Source organism: Panicum virgatum, chromosome 9K (genome assembly GCF_016808335.1).
Source record: "Panicum virgatum strain AP13 chromosome 9K, P.virgatum_v5, whole genome shotgun sequence".
NCBI classification, from domain to species: Eukaryota; Viridiplantae; Streptophyta; class Magnoliopsida; order Poales; family Poaceae; genus Panicum; species Panicum virgatum.
In genome coordinates this window covers 68883479-68901227 of record NC_053144.1, presented here as the reverse complement: position 1 = coordinate 68901227, position 17749 = coordinate 68883479, and the positions used below count along the sequence as shown (strand labels likewise).

The window sequence follows — 17749 nt, the reverse complement described above, 5'->3', positions numbered from 1 at the left end:
TTGTTGACGAGCGCTTATGGTGGCACCCGCGCATAATAATTACTACAGCCCCGTTTGGATGCGTAGCACAAAACGTGCTAGGAAAAGAATCTTCAATGCATGAGCCACTAAATAAAGTTTATTTGTAAATTTTTTTTCATAGATGTGTGTAACTTTTCGCGACGAATCTAATGATAGTAATTAATTCATGATTGGCTACAGTAATGCTACAGTAATTATTCTCTGATCGTGCGATCAAAGAACTCATTAGATTCGTCTCGCGAAGTAGCGCAGGGGTCGTGGAATTACTTTTATAAAATACTTTTATTTAGTACCTCTAATTATTGATCAAAGCGAGCTACAGTGTTTTGTGCTACCCAACCAAACCAAACGGGGCATCTTTCTTCAGTTTTCCCTTTGCCCTTTATTACGCCCACTCGCGCCATCTTTGCCCCTCTGTTGCCACTGGGATTAGGCTCTGATCATGCGCTGCATTTCTTGCAACCACAGTAGTTTTCAACAGTTTAACCGGCATGGATGCATGTTTTCCTTTTCCTTTTTTTGAAACGCATGGATGCATGTTTTAACCATGCGTGATGAAACCTTTTTCTCACTGGCCGTAGTTATGGTTAAAACGAAAAGATGATGAGCTGTCCAGCGGTCGACTCCCCTCTGGGCTGGACGGCTGGTGAGGAATTAACTGCCTTACCGTCAGGGGAGGTTAAAACGGGAAGGTTTTGCAGGTGCGGAGGTGAGAACGGCAGCCAGTGAGGAAGATTCGGTAGCAGGGGCCAGGTAAATGGGGCCATAGCTCTTGACAGTTTTTTAGGCCGGGGACAGCTCGGTTGTGCGAGGACTCTAGTTGGTGCGCCACACGCTTTCGCTGATCTTTTCCTGCTCCCTTTCCTTCCCTCCTCTGGCTCGCACGCACGCACGGGGCACCTCCATTTGGCGCCGTTTTTTATAACCGCCCGCTGTCCCGGCCGTTCCGGGAGCACGGATCGCAGTCGCAACCTGTGTTGGTCAGCATCATCATGTGGGGAGCGGATGAGATGTTCCCTTGTGAAATGGTTTCTTACAGATATAGAAGGGGAATCACTTGATGCACCGCCAACTGTACCAGAACAATTATCCAACTGAAATGCCGAAGCTGTTGGATACCAAACTCTCTAAAAAAGAAATGAAATGTGTTCAGACTAGACTTGCAGTAGATGCGCTAGAGCAGTATGGCTGGATCAATCTCTGTAGGCTAATAACACCCAACAAAACGAGGTATAAAAGGGATTTTTTTTTCACTTCAAAGATCAAAATGTGACAAGCAGCTGTGAGGTCTACCGTACCACCAGCATCTCAAGTTCCTTCCCCTTTTGCGTTTCTTTGAAAAATTCTGCTCATGAAAAAAAAAACGTATGTGTTTGCTGGTGCGGGCGGGGCACATCAATGGCGCGGCGGGGTACGCCCGTAAGGGCTGGCTGCCGGGGCGGTGTCGCGCGGGAGCCGAGAGCGACGCGTGATCCGTGTCATGTGTGAGATCTCGGCGTCATGGGAATGTTGATGACGTCCGCCCTGCACGCACACGCACACGCACACGCTCCGTCACCCGGCTAACAACTGCTGCTGGCCGCTGCTTGTTTTCTTATGCGTGTCGTGCGGATGCGCCGGCTTCGCTGGCCTGACCGGGAGAGGCTTATACTAGTTAGTTGCCGCTAGCTGCTATCGGAGCTGACATTGCCAACGCTGTATTATTATTCGCTCGTAACACCATGTCTCACCAAACTGCCAACTGCACCCGGTACGAGACTGGCCCCTGTGTTCCATCCATGCAGCAAGGGAGCAGACTCATGGTAATGGATGAGCAGCACAGCAGGGAGGCACGGCCCCTTACTGAAGCCTCTCTTTTTTTTTTTGGGAAATTAAGGCTTACTGAAGCCTGAAGGTAAGGTAAAGCACCAAACATGACTGATGATGGGGTTCTCCAGGACACCAAGCAAACATCATTCCTGTACAAGAACAAAAGGGCACAGCGCAAGCTTTCGGTAGGAGGATCAAGGCCCCTTTTCCGTTCTTAAATCCGGCAAGTGCTATCAACCGGCAGCGTGCGTTCATGCACGGCCATCATTCCTCGGCGCTAAACTAAACCTGCACTGGAGGAGAGGAAAAAAAAATGCAGCCGGGATTAAACAAGTTAACCGGCGGCCCCTACTACATGAAGAGATCACATGGTGGGGCTGCCATCGAATCAATACCATTCAGCGTTTCAGCTACACTGGCACTGCCTAAAGCGAGGGGGAGGGCGCTAGGGTCATCCGCAAGGCTGTCCTCCCGGAAAGCACAAGATTTCCTCGGAAGCTCAACAGCAAGGACGTTTCAGACCAAGCACGAAATGGGAAACTATTTATGAGTCTTGTGGTCGTGCCACTCGACAACTGTTTGTTCCTCTCAAATGACTATTCACTACATTCAGACTCAATTCAAAGGCTACTGACACACAAAAAAGTTTCCGGTTATGCAGTAGGATGGGCAAACCTGTGCATGCAGATTTCCTTGAAGTTCTTCAATGGTTCCAGCTCCAGCTTGTACAGGATAATCTGTAATCTGCATTTATAAATGGTTCACGCCTAAGCATTTGTTTATTTACACAAAGATGGAGTATCGTATCTCCTGAGAGATTGCCCTGCACTTTCTGCCATCAACAAAACATTGTCAACAAGTTCAAAGGAGCTTTCAGTTCTTAAAACTGAAAAAACTCAATCCCAGATGGTCCTGGCCTCACTTGCCATTTGCTAATGTTACCAAAACTCACGTCATTGGCGTTTAATGGCATCTTTCCGGGAGGGCTCAATGGGGAGGGATGGAGCTCAGTGGGTTGTAAAGGGGTGTCATGATCAGTACACTGCGCTTTAATTCTGTGCCCACCTCAATCAAAAGAGTGTGCCTCTTTGGGTGAAAATTCCCTGTGATCGTTCAGATCAAGAGTCCCCCACAAGAACATGTGTCATGTGAAGTTGCTGCTTGCTTCTAGGATATGTCCTACTCCATTACAAGGTGTCTTAGCAGCAGTGGTCCAAAATGCTGGAAGAAATGCAGAGGGGATTGAGAAAACCTCCTTTCTCAGCCAAATTGACACCTATGCATTGATTCTTTTGTGCACTGTATCATTACACCAAGAAATGTAATCTATTTCTCCTTGCTTTTCTTGATAGGTTTCATCATTGTGCATAGCTGCCTACTGATACAGAAATTTGATCTTCATCATCATTTAAAACTTCAGGAACTTATTACAGGTTAGAAATCCCTAAGAGAATCAAATGTGCGGTGACCCATAGGACTGCTTGATGTCATTTGCACTAAACTACCTAACATAAGTCACAGCTCAATTAACGGTTAATATTAGTCATCATACACATAGTCACAAAGATTCGGGGTCGATGATGGGGTCGAGGAACGGGATACGGTCCTTGTGAGAGGTTTTTACAAGGCGGAGATGAAAATGACCCTTCCAGGACAAGATCGGTGTTTCCGGGTCGAGGAACGGTACCTTCGACCCCGATTTCTGTGACTATGCATACACTCTAACAAGAAAAGGTCACAACTCACAAGTGCTGGTTCAAGATATGTCTGAAGCTTCTATCATTATTACTATCCAACTTGATAGTCATTTCAGCTACTTGGTCATCTCTCATAGACAGGATAAGAACTACGACAAATTTCAGTTAATTTGTCATCTTTCATGGACAAAATGAGGATAAGAAATACGGCAATAATTAAGTTACAATGGGGCTGCCAAACCAAGCAGGAGTCATCATGGGCCCAAAATAGGCAGGCAATAATGGCATATTAGCAAATTAGTTGTGCAAAGCATGTGATACTATGCTAAGAGCATCGTCTGTTGTGATGTTAACCTTGACACAGTAAATGTAAATACATGATTGAAGAACCGCACACATAACTAAGGAAATCTCAACAACATGCTTGTTGCACAATCAGATTTGACCAGGACAGTGCAACAACAGATTAATCTGACTCTGTTTTCATTAGTTGGTATAAATCAAGAAATCTAATCTATTTCTACTCACTTTTCTTGATAGGCTTCATCATTGTGCATAGCTGCCTACTAATGCAGAAATTTGATCTTCATTTCAGTATTCAACTTCATCGTCATTTAACACTTCAGGAATTTATTATGGGTTAGGCATCCTTAAAAGAATCAAAGGTGCCGTGAGCTATAAGACTACATGATGCCATTTGCATTAAACTACCAAACACAAGTCACAGGCTCACAGCTCAGTTAACAGTTAATATTAGTGATCATACGCTCTAACAAAGTGATGCCATTTGCATTAAACTACCAAACACAAGTCACAGCTCAGTTAACAGTTAATATTAGTGATCATATGCTCTAACAAAGTGTTGGTCAAAGATAGTTCTGAAGCATCATTTTACTATCCAACTTGATTGCCATTTGAGCAACTTGGTCATCTCTCATAGACAAGATGAGAGTAAGAACTACATACAAATTTCAACTACTTGGGTCATCTTTCATAGACATAATGAGGGTAAGAAGTAAGAACTACAGCAACAATTAAGTTACATATGCAAGCGGCCAAACCAAGTTGGAGTTTCATGCAAGCAATAATGGCATTTTAGCAAATTAGTTGTGTCGGTACCCTGCAACTGGGGTACCCACTCCTACTGTGCCAAGACTCGCGTAGTTATCCGTAACTACGCCCTAAGGAGCTGAGCAGCCGGACCCCTGGGGTCCGACTCCATCTCACCGGACCAACGGTCCCGGACCCGCTTCCCGCTCGGGGACGGGTCCGGTGTCACCACGTGTCCTAGAGGTGGAAATACTCAGTACCTGTGGCCGCGGACCCGGACCCCCGCAGATGGATCCGGGACCTCCACGTGCCATCCGGACTCCCGCAGATGGGTCCTGGACCTCCACGTGCCTATCCGGACCCCCGTGAGCTCTCGGCTCAGCTAGCTGCTCGGGAGGGGTCCGGAGCCGCCACGTGTCACGCGGGCGCGGGCGCAAGCCTTCCGCTGGAAGCTCCCTCACCCACCCGCATTAAGTGCGAGTGGTTGAGGTGGGCTCTGCTGCCTCTGGGCACGGGGCAGCTTTTGTCAGTCCACACTATGGATCGCCAATTACCGACGCGGCTCGTCATTTACCAAGACAACCATTAAAGACTCAGCGCCGTGCGCATGCGCGACGAGTCATGATGACCAGCTACTGACTGGAGCAACAGTGCACACTGCTACAGTGGACTGAGTCAGTAGTTCGGCGCTTCATCATGACCTCGACGCGCGGCTGCAGAGGCTAGACTCTACTCTGACAGGACAGCTCAAGACCATCCCTGGTCAGAAGCTACGCACGGAAGCCGACGACAAGATCTCCGGATCTGAGGCATTGAAGGCCAAAGTGTAGTTTATAATACATCGCCGGGTCCACATGTCGGGGCCCCGCTCAGTGTACGTGCTCTCCTTGGACATATAAAAGGGAGAGCACACCCGCTAGAACACAGATCCTCAGACTCTCTCAAGACTCAGCTAGAGAGCGCAAGCAATACAACACACAGTGGACGTAGGGTATTACGCTCCGGCAGCCCGAACCACTCTAAACCAGCTGTGTTCATCGTGTTCTTGAGTGAGATCGAACTAAGACTAGCTAACCCCCGAGTTCACACCCTCTGGGCTAGGGCGGGTGCCTTCCGCCACCCGGCCGTGGTTTGCAGCACCACGACATTTGGCGCGCCAGGTAGGGGGGCTTTAGCTAGTTTTAGTTCATCTCTTGCTCATCTCCATGGCTCGGATGGTTGAGCACTCCCACCACGACGACATTTGGAGATGACGGAGGGTGTGGCGTCATCCGCACCACACGCCTCTCGCCTTCCTGCGCCAGGTGCAACCGTGCCCGTGGAGCAGCCACCGTCGGCAGCGGCGCGCGCTGCACGTCGGCAAGAGTCAGGGCGCCCGTCAAGGGCCCCCTCACAAGCTGCGAGCGGCGGAGCGACAAATCCCAGCTCGCAGCATACCTCACTCATGTGAGGAAGCCCGCTCCGGCGGAAAGCCGACTCCGGTCGCACCAAGCCGCTCCGGCGGAAAGCCGACTCCGGTCGCACCAAGCCGCTCCGGCGGAAAGCCGACTCCGGTCGCACCAAGCCCGCTCCGGCGGAAAGCCGGCTCTAGTGGCTCTCTCCGGCAGAAAGCCGACTCCGGTCGTACCCCCGACTCTACATCTCTGTAAGTCCTACTCTTAGAGGCCCAGCAGGGAATAAAATCTTTTCCTTTGTAACTATGTAGTACTTCCCTGTGGTCCAGTCCGGTGAGCCTCCCCCGTGGAGGGGTCCGGACCTCTGCGAACCAGGTTCAGGGAAGCGTATTCACCCTCCGAGGAGGTCCGGAGCCGTGTAGCCGCTTAGCCTGGTTCCGTACCCTAAACCTGCATGCTCTACCTCCCTAGGGTGAGTACCGTAGTACCTAAGACTGGGGGCCCGGAGGTCCGGACAGCTCCGGCCTCATAAACCCGTGTTTTGGCTTACATCGCACATCTCATGTACATCTAGTTATAAAGGAAAAGTTTATTCTCAGTTCGCCTCTAAGGATGTTACATTCCAATTTCGATCTACGCATTCTGTTTGCGCTAACCCCCACGTGGCTTCTTACTCTTGTGCGGTGATTGTGGTCCGAATTGAGTTGGCTAGTTAGTGACTTAGCTCGAGACCCCTCATGGAAGAGAGGGGTTCGGACCCCTGGGAACCTGCAGGTTCAGGGAAGCGCACTCATTCTCCGGGGAGGTCCGGAGCCGTGTAGCCGCTTAGCCTGGTTCCGTACCCTAAGCCTGCACGCACCACCTCCTGTGAATGAGTGCCGTAGTACCTAGGACTGGGAACCTGGAGGTCCGGACTTTCTCTTAACCTAAAGGCCGGCCCCTTGAGCTCCGTTCACTGAACCTAGCTGTCTATCTCAAAGGATTGCAGCCAACAGGATTTGGGACCCGTGGGCACGCTACTAAGCATCTACCTTGAGTCATGTGCAGGTCCAAACGTGATGATGCAGCAGGTGACCCAAAGGATGAACGACGCGGGGCAAGACCCTTGCGGCGCGCACCGCTGGGCGCCAGAAGCAGCCAAGTTGCTCACAGTAGTGGCCCCACCTGCGGGTTCGTTGCCTCTCCCGAGGCGGGCCCGGGGGCCTCTGTCGGTACCCTGCAACTGGGGTACCCACTCCTACTGTGCCAAGACTCGCGTAGTTATCCGTAACTACGCCCTAAGGAGCTGAGCAGCCGGACCCCTGGGGTCCGACTCCATCTCACCGGACCAACGGTCCCGGACCCGCTTCCCGCTCGGGGACGGGTCCGGTGTCACCACGTGTCCTAGAGGTGGAAATACTCAGTACCTGTGGCCGCGGACCCGGACCCCCGCAGATGGATCCGGGACCTCCACGTGCCATCCGGACTCCCGCAGATGGGTCCTGGACCTCCACGTGCCTATCCGGACCCCCGTGAGCTCTCGGCTCAGCTAGCTGCTCGGGAGGGGTCCGGAGCCGCCACGTGTCACGCGGGCGCGGGCGCAAGCCTTCCGCTGGAAGCTCCCTCACCCACCCGCATTAAGTGCGAGTGGTTGAGGTGGGCTCTGCTGCCTCTGGGCACGGGGCAGCTTTTGTCAGTCCACACTATGGATCGCCAATTACCGACGCGGCTCGTCATTTACCAAGACAACCATTAAAGACTCAGCGCCGTGCGCATGCGCGACGAGTCATGATGACCAGCTACTGACTGGAGCAACAGTGCACACTGCTACAGTGGACTGAGTCAGTAGTTCGGCGCTTCATCATGACCTCGACGCGCGGCTGCAGAGGCTAGACTCTACTCTGACAGGACAGCTCAAGATCATCCCTGGTCAGAAGCTACGCACGGAAGCCGACGACAAGATCTCCGGATCTGAGGCATTAAAGGCCAAAGTGTAGTTTATAATACATCGCCGGGTCCACATGTCGGGGCCCCGCTCAGTGTACGTGCTCCCCTTGGACATATAAAAGGGAGAGCACACCCGCTAGAACACAGATCCTCAGACTCTCTCAAGACTCAGCTAGAGAGCGCAAGCAATACAACACACAGTGGACGTAGGGTATTACGCTCCGGCGGCCCGAACCACTCTAAACCAGCTGTGTTCATCGTGTTCTTGAGTGAGATCGAACTAAGACTAGCTAACCCCCGAGTTCACACCCTCTGGGCTAGGGCGGGTGCCTTCCGCCACCCGGCCGTGGTTTGCAGCACCACGACAAGTTGTGCAAAGCATGTGATACTTGTAGTTGTAGAGGTGCTAAATGCATCCATACAAGAGAGCTGTTGCGCCGAAGTTTTTCGACTCAGTGAATGTGAATACATGATTCAAGAACCGCACATAGAGCTAAGAAAAACTAAACAGTAAGCTTATTGTACATTAAGATTTTACCAGTACAGTGCAAGAATATAGTAATCCGACTGCCTTTTCGTTGGTCGGTAAACATGGAAAAGGGTATTTCAGGTTCAGGTACAACACCATAAGACGTGACCATAAGTTCTATTATAGGCTATATTGTACAAATAGTGAATGAAAACTTCTACTTTTGATTTTGCATACAAGAAAGATTTATTTCAAGCCTTATGTCAGACTAACAAAATGAGCACACAGGGTGGTTAGCAAATCACCTCTTCTGCAACAAACACTTTAACTGATTGTAGATTGTTTCTCTCATCATATCCCTATTACCAGTATTTAAGGTGAAAATAGCTGCTCCAGGATGATTCCGCAACCTTGCAACTGCATTTTACAGAAAAAGTATTCAATGAGAACTCCAGGGGCAAACCATGGTCAGAATCGGGACTTGCAACTAAATTTGAAGAAAATTTTGGAATAGTATTTCAGTATGAGGTATCAATTAGTTCATTGACATAACATAGCATAGTTGGCTGAATTAGCAAGCTTTAAACATGTGCACGGATGCAGATTCCTCAAATACATAGATGAAATGGCTGTTGAAGGTAACCAAGGAAATGGTAATTTATGCAAGACTTTGTGCAATAGTGTTTTTCTCTCACACCAAACCAGCACCAGCCACCAGCCACCAGTAGTACTTTTCTCTCACAACAAATCAGCACCAGACACCAACGACAGCACAGCGAACAGAGTGAATATTGATCAGTAGCCTCTGCAAAGTTGCAAAAGAAGATAACAAGGTACCTCCTGGAATGTCTCGGCCATTTCTAGGAATCGGTATGGTGGCCAACACTGGTATATTGGATTCGATAACTCTCATTACAGCAGGGAAAAATGCTGAACTGAACAGCTCCATTTTACCCACTTCATCAATGATGAAGAGATCTGTTTCTTCCTTGACCTGACATTTCAACAAGGAATATGAAGGGCATTACCTTTTGGCTTTTGCATCATAATCAGTCAACACAGACTTTCGAAACATAACTCAGAACTGCTTACCTGCAGCTCAGGTAATGCTAGTGATTCCAAGGATGCTACATCTACTTTGTATTTCCCAACAGTAGGCCATCGAACAGATTCTGGGCTGCAAAAAGAACATAGTGCTTGATGATATGCGTGAACATATCTAAGCAAAAGAATTCAGCACCCATATATCATCGTGATGGTTGAAAATTATTACACGGGCAAAGAGGTAATGGACACAATATTTCATTAAGCTGTCATATTTTGACTAACTTGTATATGTAGGAGGGAAGTATGACAAAAGGAATTGGCAAATTCCATGTTCATCTGACAATGGAAAGTTTATGTGACAATTGAAATATTGTGTTATACATGAGCACAGACCAGCACAATTGGTCAGATAATCTGTGTATTAGACAAGATGCACCATTCTCCAATCATCAGCAAAGACGGGTTTAAGTCATTCGAGCAAGGCCATTACTTAGCATTGGTGCACTAGAAAGGGGCCTTCATTTAAAATTGAGCGCTAAATTTCAAATATAATTGCAGGTAGCAATCTCAAGATGTTAGACAATATGCTTGATGCAGAGCAATGCAGTAGCTCCTGCCTGATCTTCAAGGGTTGAACAACTAGTCTACTACTCCATAGTATCAGATAATTTTCACAGCAGTGACGCATTTCAAAAGTTCAAGAGACCGGCCTGATCTATTGAATCCAACAGCTAGCAGTACAAATCTATCAACCGTGGTCGCAAACCTCTCCTGCTAGAGATTGAAAGAGGACACTCTTTTGACTTCGCCTAGTCTCCATTCCATTCCTGGGTCCGCCACTGGTTTAAGTCGTCCAAGCATGGCCATTGCTTGGCGTTGGCATGTTGGAAATGGGACATTCATTTAGAATTGAGCAGTGACTTTAACTAGAACTAGAATTGCAGGGAAGTAATCTCGAAAAACATGTTGGGCTATTTGTCTAGATACACAGCAATGCAATAGCTCCTATCGTGCTTGACAGCTTGAATAAGTAGCCTACAACTCCATATTATCAGATAATTTCCATAGTACTGGCACAATTCAAAATCCCAATTACCCAAATGCACAGTGCTAAACAAATCAAACCAGAAGCAGCATAACAGCAAGGTGAGACCGACCTGGAAACCTTGGATGAAGCGAGCGGTCCACTTCGGGCGTCGACCGTGACAACCTCGAACCCTACCCTTTCCCCACTCTCCCTCACCCCCCCCCCCCCCCCCCCACCCCCCCCCCCCCCCCCCCAAGCCAACAAGACGACACACAAAAGCTGGTGAAATTTCTGGTCGCCAGTTGCGAAGCGCGAACGAATCGGAGTTCGAGAGGGCTAGGTGAACGCAGTACGGGTATAGAATCCGCGAATGGAGAGGTTCGGGTGGGAACCCCTGAGGGTTTCGAACACCCGCATGACCAGCGTCGTCTTCCCCACGCCCTGCGAGCACCGGAAGCCCAAGCCGTGAGGCGGCTGTTGGGGGAAGAGGAGGAGGGTTCTGCGAGAGGTTAGGGGTTTACCGGCGGGCCAGTGACGAGGAGGCACCTCGACGGCGCGGCTGCCATGGGACCGGCGGTGAGGCAGGCGGCGGCGGGTGCCAACGGCGAGGCGGGAGGCGCCGCGCGTTCGAGTGAGTTCTGTGATCCTACGCAACGCGGCGGCGGAGACGGAAACTGCTGTTGTGTTCATTGCTTTACGTTACTAGAGTGTGAAAGCAGAATTTTGTCACGTGGGCTTGATGGGCTGGATTTCCCACTAGGCTATGAGCCGATATGCATATGGCGTTTTTTTTATTTTTATATTTAAAAAAATTAAAATTTCAAAAATATATGGCCGTTCCAAGAAATTTCAAAAATGGGCTCCTGTCACCTATGGGGTGGGCGACAGGTCTTTTCTGTAAAAAAAAAGTTTACGATCCGGTCCTCGGTCAGCGGGGCGCGGGGGCTCGGCCGGCGTGGGGGGGTCGCCCCCCCCCCACGGGTTAATATAACTAGTGCTATAGTAGAACAATTTAAGTACGAGTTCGAGGCTAGAATTAATTTTTGTTAGTGAAATATAGAATTGTAGATTTATAATGACAGTGCCTTATTGATATTACAGCATAAGGCAATCGATGCCTCTAATTCAGGAGGATTTTCATGGACCGAAGAAAAATCTAGTATAATACTTGATATCATGACACATCTTTTAATCAGTAAGAAGTTGGATCCATTAGCGATGATACGATAGAGATGGTGTTGTCCAAAATAGTAGAATTTAAAGATTTCACAATGTTTCGAGGTATTACAACGCAAGATGTAAAGGACACCTGCTAGAACGTCGGAATATATACATGAGAGTATGTGAACTGGCGAATCATCCTAATGTCATTGGATTCTTACAAAGTTCTTGTAAGATATAGATGCGGCCAGAGGTGTATGAGATGCACATTAAGATAACTCTCATTCAGTTCTAATTTCGTCTGTCATTTGGAATCTATATTTATAAAATAGTAAAATTATTTTTTTATTATATGTTAGGATTACCCCGAGGACACGGAGTTGATTAACAAATCGATACCAAATTTCCATAAATTGGTATGTATCTTCGGTGGACTTATGCCGCAAACTAGGCGAACGAGGTGGAGAAGATCTTCGGGTGATATTACTTGGCCTCCACAAGAACAGATGACCGGAGGTTCGTCAAGTCATGCTGCAGCACCTCAAGCACCAAGTTGTGTTAACTGGGATGACGACATGGATGACTTCTGTGCCCCCAAACTATGGCCTCCAACACATGATGTTCCTCCCCCTGTACATGAACCTAGATCCAGAAACGAGAGAAAGGGAAAGGGAAGAGGTTCGTCAAGTCATTCTGCAGCACCTCAAGCACCAACTTGTATTAACTGGGATGACGACATGGATGACTTTATGCCCCCAAAACCATTGCCTCCAACACATGATATTCCTCCCCTTGTACATGAACCTAGATCCAGAAAAGAGAGAAAGGGAAATGCAAGAGGTTCGTCGAGCCATACTACACCACCTGCAGCACCACCATCTGTCAACTGGGATGACGATCTAGATGATTTCATGCCATGATCTATAACATATGATGTTCATCGGTTTAAGATGTATTCGCATTTAGTATTGTTAATGTTGTATTATGCTTGTATGTATGTCTCGTACCTAACTTGCATTCACTGGACATGTACATAATGTCGAGTTTGAATCGTAGTTAGTCCTAATAAAGCATCGAAGCATAAACATACCATCTATCGTATGTAATGGAAAATACGAGAGTGATCAGAGGCGAACATTGAAGTGTACAAATAAGCGGTCCACAGCTATCTCATTAGAAATAAACATCAGAGATACAAACATCGGATATATCTAACCACCCCTAGGGCGTCGGAACCTTTTAGCTCTCTGCTGGGCACGGACATGGCCCTCGGAGTAGGTGTGACGATCCGGAGACCTCACCTGTCGCTCAGGACGCAAAAGGGGCTACGGTGTATGCTGCTGAGAGATCCCAAGTGGTGCTCCTCCTAGCTGTGCCAGCTAGCGCCTCCATGTGGTGCCGGGCATAGCCATCCTGAGGCCTCGCCTGGTGTGCCTGCGGGTGAGTGTCAAAATAAACCAGACGAGCCCGAGTCCGGGGTAAGTACCAGGTGAGGTAAGCCCTAAAGGAGCTGTCTGTGTGTGGTCCTGTTGGATGGACCAAGTGCTCGTCTGTCTGCTCCCATTGGTCCACCCACGGCTGCATCTTGGTGAGCCAATCAGCAGAGCACGACAAGCCACTCCTTGACAACATACAAAAGTGGACCACGAAGAATCGTTAGATTGGACATGAATGAATGAGCCAAGTTCATTCATAATTACCTATGGTCCTGGCGACTGACACGCTCCAACGCGGTGGGCACCGGAAACTCCTGGCGCTGTCCAAATTGTCTCCTGACTCTCCAGGTGCAATATGCCTCAACCGCGATGTCGTAAACCAGGACGGCTGTAGTAAGCCACAGGCTCGCATTCGCGGAGCAGTGCGAAGACAAGCCTGCTGGTGCACGGGTAGCCACAGCCTCTGGGCTGTAAGGCTCCCAGACAACGTCCTCGGGCGTCAGCATGTCGAGCTCCGAAACAAACTCAGTATATGCACGTCTAACCTGCGCATGCGCCCAGGACCTCTGCAGTCCGAATAACTAAAATTAAAAGTGCGCTAATGCATCGTGTAACAATGAATAACAAAATTAGATTTGTAGCGAACGTACATGACGCCAGATCCAGAGAGTTCCCATAGTGGGCCTGTCGTCCTCCTCGTCGCCGTACATGGCCTCGTGGTAAGGCTCGTGGCTGACGATGGACCGACCAACGGCTAGCCTCTCGTACGACTAAAGTTGCAGCAGTAGTGGCCACCCCGCCAGGATAGCCACGATATTTATACATTACAGATATGTTTCATACAAACTGGATACACGATTACTACATATTACAGATAGGTTCGATACAAACTCCACGCACGATTAGTATATAGGTACAAACTGCACATTGGTGGATCATGACACCGAGTGCCTTCCACGAGCAATTCTCGCCGATGGTCGTCTGAACGTAGGAGGTGCTACATCTCTGGGATTTCCGGAATGACCGACGTCAGCAGCGTCGTGAAGTGCATCTGAGGACACTTCTTGTAGTTGTGACCCAATGCTCCACATTGGCTGCAACGTTTTTGTGCCTTGCTTACTTCAGACTCGTCCATACCATTCCGAATACGACGTGTCTGACGGCGGCCTTTGCCTTTCTTAGTGGCTAGATCAGGAATAAACATCTTATCCTCATTATCCTGAATGAAAGGTCCCACTATTCCAATCCTGTATACCTCATGTCCCCAGGTGGATACAGCTGCTTCCTTGCTGAAGTAAGGTGAAACAAATACTCCTGGCTGCAACTCAGACTCTGCACATGCCGCAATGAGATGCGAGCATGACAAATGCAATAACTTAGGCTTCATGCAGGAGCAGAAGGCTTTTCCATCTATTGTAATCAAACTCTCCTGTACCACCATATCTCTACGGATACCACGACCAGTTCTATCCTTACATAGAACCTCAAATCTATGCTCCATTGTACCTGTCGATATGACGCAGTGTAGTTTGGTCTTTTCTATCTTCTATTGCATATATTGTTTCACTCTTGTGCAAAACTGAATTTGGGGGTTGCTGATGTTTATGCTTGCAGCCATGTAACGCTCTCTGAAATACTTCATGCACCCATACATGATGAACTCAACAATTCCCACAAGAGTAAAGGCACGACAACGCCGCATAACCATATTGAAACACTCTGCATGGTTCGTTGTCTGAATACCATACCGCATTCCGTTAGTATCATAAAGGAATGACTATTTCTCCTTAGGTGCACCTCAAATCCAGTGTGAAAATGGCTTCTCAATTGAATTCGTAGCCTCTGCAGCATGACTCGTGCTGGTTCCTGATGCCCATACCTTCACTTGCTCTGCAGTCAACTGATCAAGCATCTGCCATAAAAGCATTGAATTTTCTCTGTTGATTTTGGAGGCACAACCTCTTAAACATGGTCTTAAGATCCTTGTTCTTGAAGTGGTCATAGAAGTTTGCACCCATATGCCTAATGCACCACCTGTTGTGGACATCGGGCCATAATGGAGGCGTTGTCGCAGTTCCGCATTGCAATTTCATTATTGATTGTAGCAGACCTGCATGCCTATCACTAATAAGGCACACATCTGGACGTGCAGCAACAACATGAACCTTCACTCGTTCAAGGAACCAATACCAACTGTCTAAGTTCTCATTCTCAACAAATGCAAATGCGAGCGGAACTATTTGGTTGTTGCAATCTACCCCGATTGCGGTGAGTATCTGACCTTTATACCTTCCAGTTAAAAATATGTCATCAATGCAGATCACCGGAAGACAACACTGAAATGCCCTAACACAGGAACCTAGGCAAAAGAAGGCTCGTTGCAGAATGCTTTGCCCCTAGTCACGGCTGGTACGAGGTATGTGTCATAAAAGCTTCCAGGATTTCTAACAGCAACCTAGGATAACATACGAGGTAGGTTATCATATGATGCCTCGTATGTGCCTAACCGCATCTCGAACACCTTTTGTTTAGCCCGCCATGCCTTCAAAAAACTATGATGCCTCGTATGTGCCTAACCGCATCTCGAACACCTTTTGTTTAGCCCGCCATGCCTTCAAATAACTAATGGTGTACTGGTAAGTCTGCTCAATGTGTCGAACAATCATTTTTGGCTCATAATTTAGGTTGTCCATAATCAACCCATATATTTGCTTTGCAACAAAGTCGCATGATATATTGCGATGCGAGGGCTGAACTTCTGACAACAAACAAGTGTGCTCTGTCACAATGGAACATTTCCAGTTCGACTTCTATTTTCCCTTGAATGCATGTACTCGCCATGGACATCCATCATTCACACACTTCACCTCATATTCTTTACTGCCAGACTTCATGACTCTAAATTCTCGCTTCAATGATATTGCCCATAGTCTCACAGCATCTTTTACGGCTTCAATGTTATTTCGTACGTCTTCTACGACATGATTGCCAAAACCATGCTCCTTCCACTCTTTTGGCAATGAGTACTGCTCGTCATCAGATGAGCCCTCATATTCTTCCATCTCCATTGCGGCTTGGTCTTCTGCCTCCATCTCGTCCACGATGCTATGTATCCTCTCTCCCTCATCAGCAAGACCATGTGGTCCGATGTTTTGGTTTCTATCTCTTCTGACTCATCTTACTCAACATAATTGGTCTCTCTTCGAATACTCGGAGTTGCTTGATCTGCACTATGTCGGATTTCATTTTGTGTCTTCTCCCGAGTTTGAACAAGAATGGTCAGAGGCCACCCACGCTCTAGAGCTGCTTGCATGTACTTCTGCCAGTCATCAGTGCTGTGTATCATCATCAATTCTCATAAATCACTTTCTACTTCCCAATTAACAAGAGAATGGACGGTCATCACATGTGTCTCTGGATCAACACGGAACCCACGCTGCAGCCACTTATATATGGAACCAAAACTCCTCTCCAGAGGTTTATCTATGACGCTAGATGTGCACTTAAAGGCAGAAAGGTCTACTCCATTTGGCCCATACAAAACATTGTAGTCACCAAAATATACTTGAAACTGCATCTTGCTCGACATATCTGTATATCACAGAATACTTATCGAGTTATACTCTTTACTTCACTACTTTATTCAATAATCCGTAAAAACTAAGTATGGATTTCAACTACAACATTTAAATATTCATAACTACGTGATGACACTCAAATTCTATACTGCATATGCGAAATTCTATTCTAAATCATAATTAATTTATAAACACGTCTCTAATAGTACTGCAATTGTAATAATAAACGCGTAGTCTTAATTTCTTAAACTAATAATAAACGCGTATCCTTAAACTCCTACTTAAATATTGAACCTCCGTCTTTGAGTTATAGGTCATCACATGAATTTATAAAAAAATAGGTCTTCCCATCAAGCAATCCAGAGCTAGGTGATCCGAGTTGAGGCATTGTGGTCTTGCACTACCATAAGATGCATCATGCAAGGATATTCAACCATGCCTGTTACAACTCATTTCAAGGGATATTCAATGAATAATGGCAATTTCTCACACCTACAAACATACATGTAACATCCCCTCTCGAAAAACCATACGATCGCCTCCTCCATGCTAAAACATAAACAGGGTATGAAAAGGAATAAATTTGCCATAAACCGCTGCATGTTTGCTCTCATAAGATCGACCATTTTCCATAGAACACGTAAGAAACTTATATGTGAGGATTTTTTTTGTTTGAAGCCATACGTGAGACGTTTTAACACTAGCTGACTGTCACTTACTAGCTCAAGAGAGGATCGATTAACCTTTTCAAAACGGTGCGGTTGATTCCATGTTAGAATCGCGGGAAACACAGCAGAAGGAAACTCCTCATCTCGCTGACAGGTGGGGGCACACGGCCTTCTATTCCAACTGGAAAACAACCACCCACACGACCTGAGGAGACCCACCAATCGGATCCGCCCACGACACACACGCGCCCGGTCCCACCCACCCCACCAAACGCGCCCGCGGCCGGCCGATCCGAACCCAACAACAAGAAGGGGAGCTTTATCCTCTCTCGCTTCCATGTGGGGCCACATATAGCCTACCCCACGGGTCATGCCATGGCGGGCCCCGCAAGAGCCGAGCCGCCCGACGCAAACCGAAAGGCCCCAGGAAAAAAATACCAAACGCACGCAAAGCCACACGCACCCC

The 17749-nt window shown here is 47.8% G+C and overlaps 1 protein-coding gene across 2 annotated transcripts; it reads right to left on the bottom strand.

Moving 5' to 3' along the window:
- Positions 1-8401: 8401 nt before the first annotated feature.
- Positions 8402-11111, bottom strand: LOC120647428 (nucleoside-triphosphatase THEP1). 2 transcript variants are annotated; one of them, XM_039924216.1, is made up of 6 exons: positions 10962-11111; positions 10791-10881; positions 10571-10658; positions 9459-9543; positions 9204-9360; positions 8402-8783 (listed from the first exon to the last, which is right to left on the bottom strand). In XM_039924216.1, exons 1-6 carry the CDS (start codon positions 11004-11006, stop codon positions 8668-8670), a joined length of 582 nt encoding a protein of 193 aa, XP_039780150.1. In that variant the 5' UTR covers positions 11007-11111; the 3' UTR covers positions 8402-8667. The 2 variants fall into 2 exon arrangements, 1 of the variants encoding a protein (XP_039780150.1); XR_005664789.1 differs by lacking the exons at positions 10571-10658; positions 10791-10881.
- Between the last annotated feature and the right edge of the window lie 6638 nt (positions 11112-17749).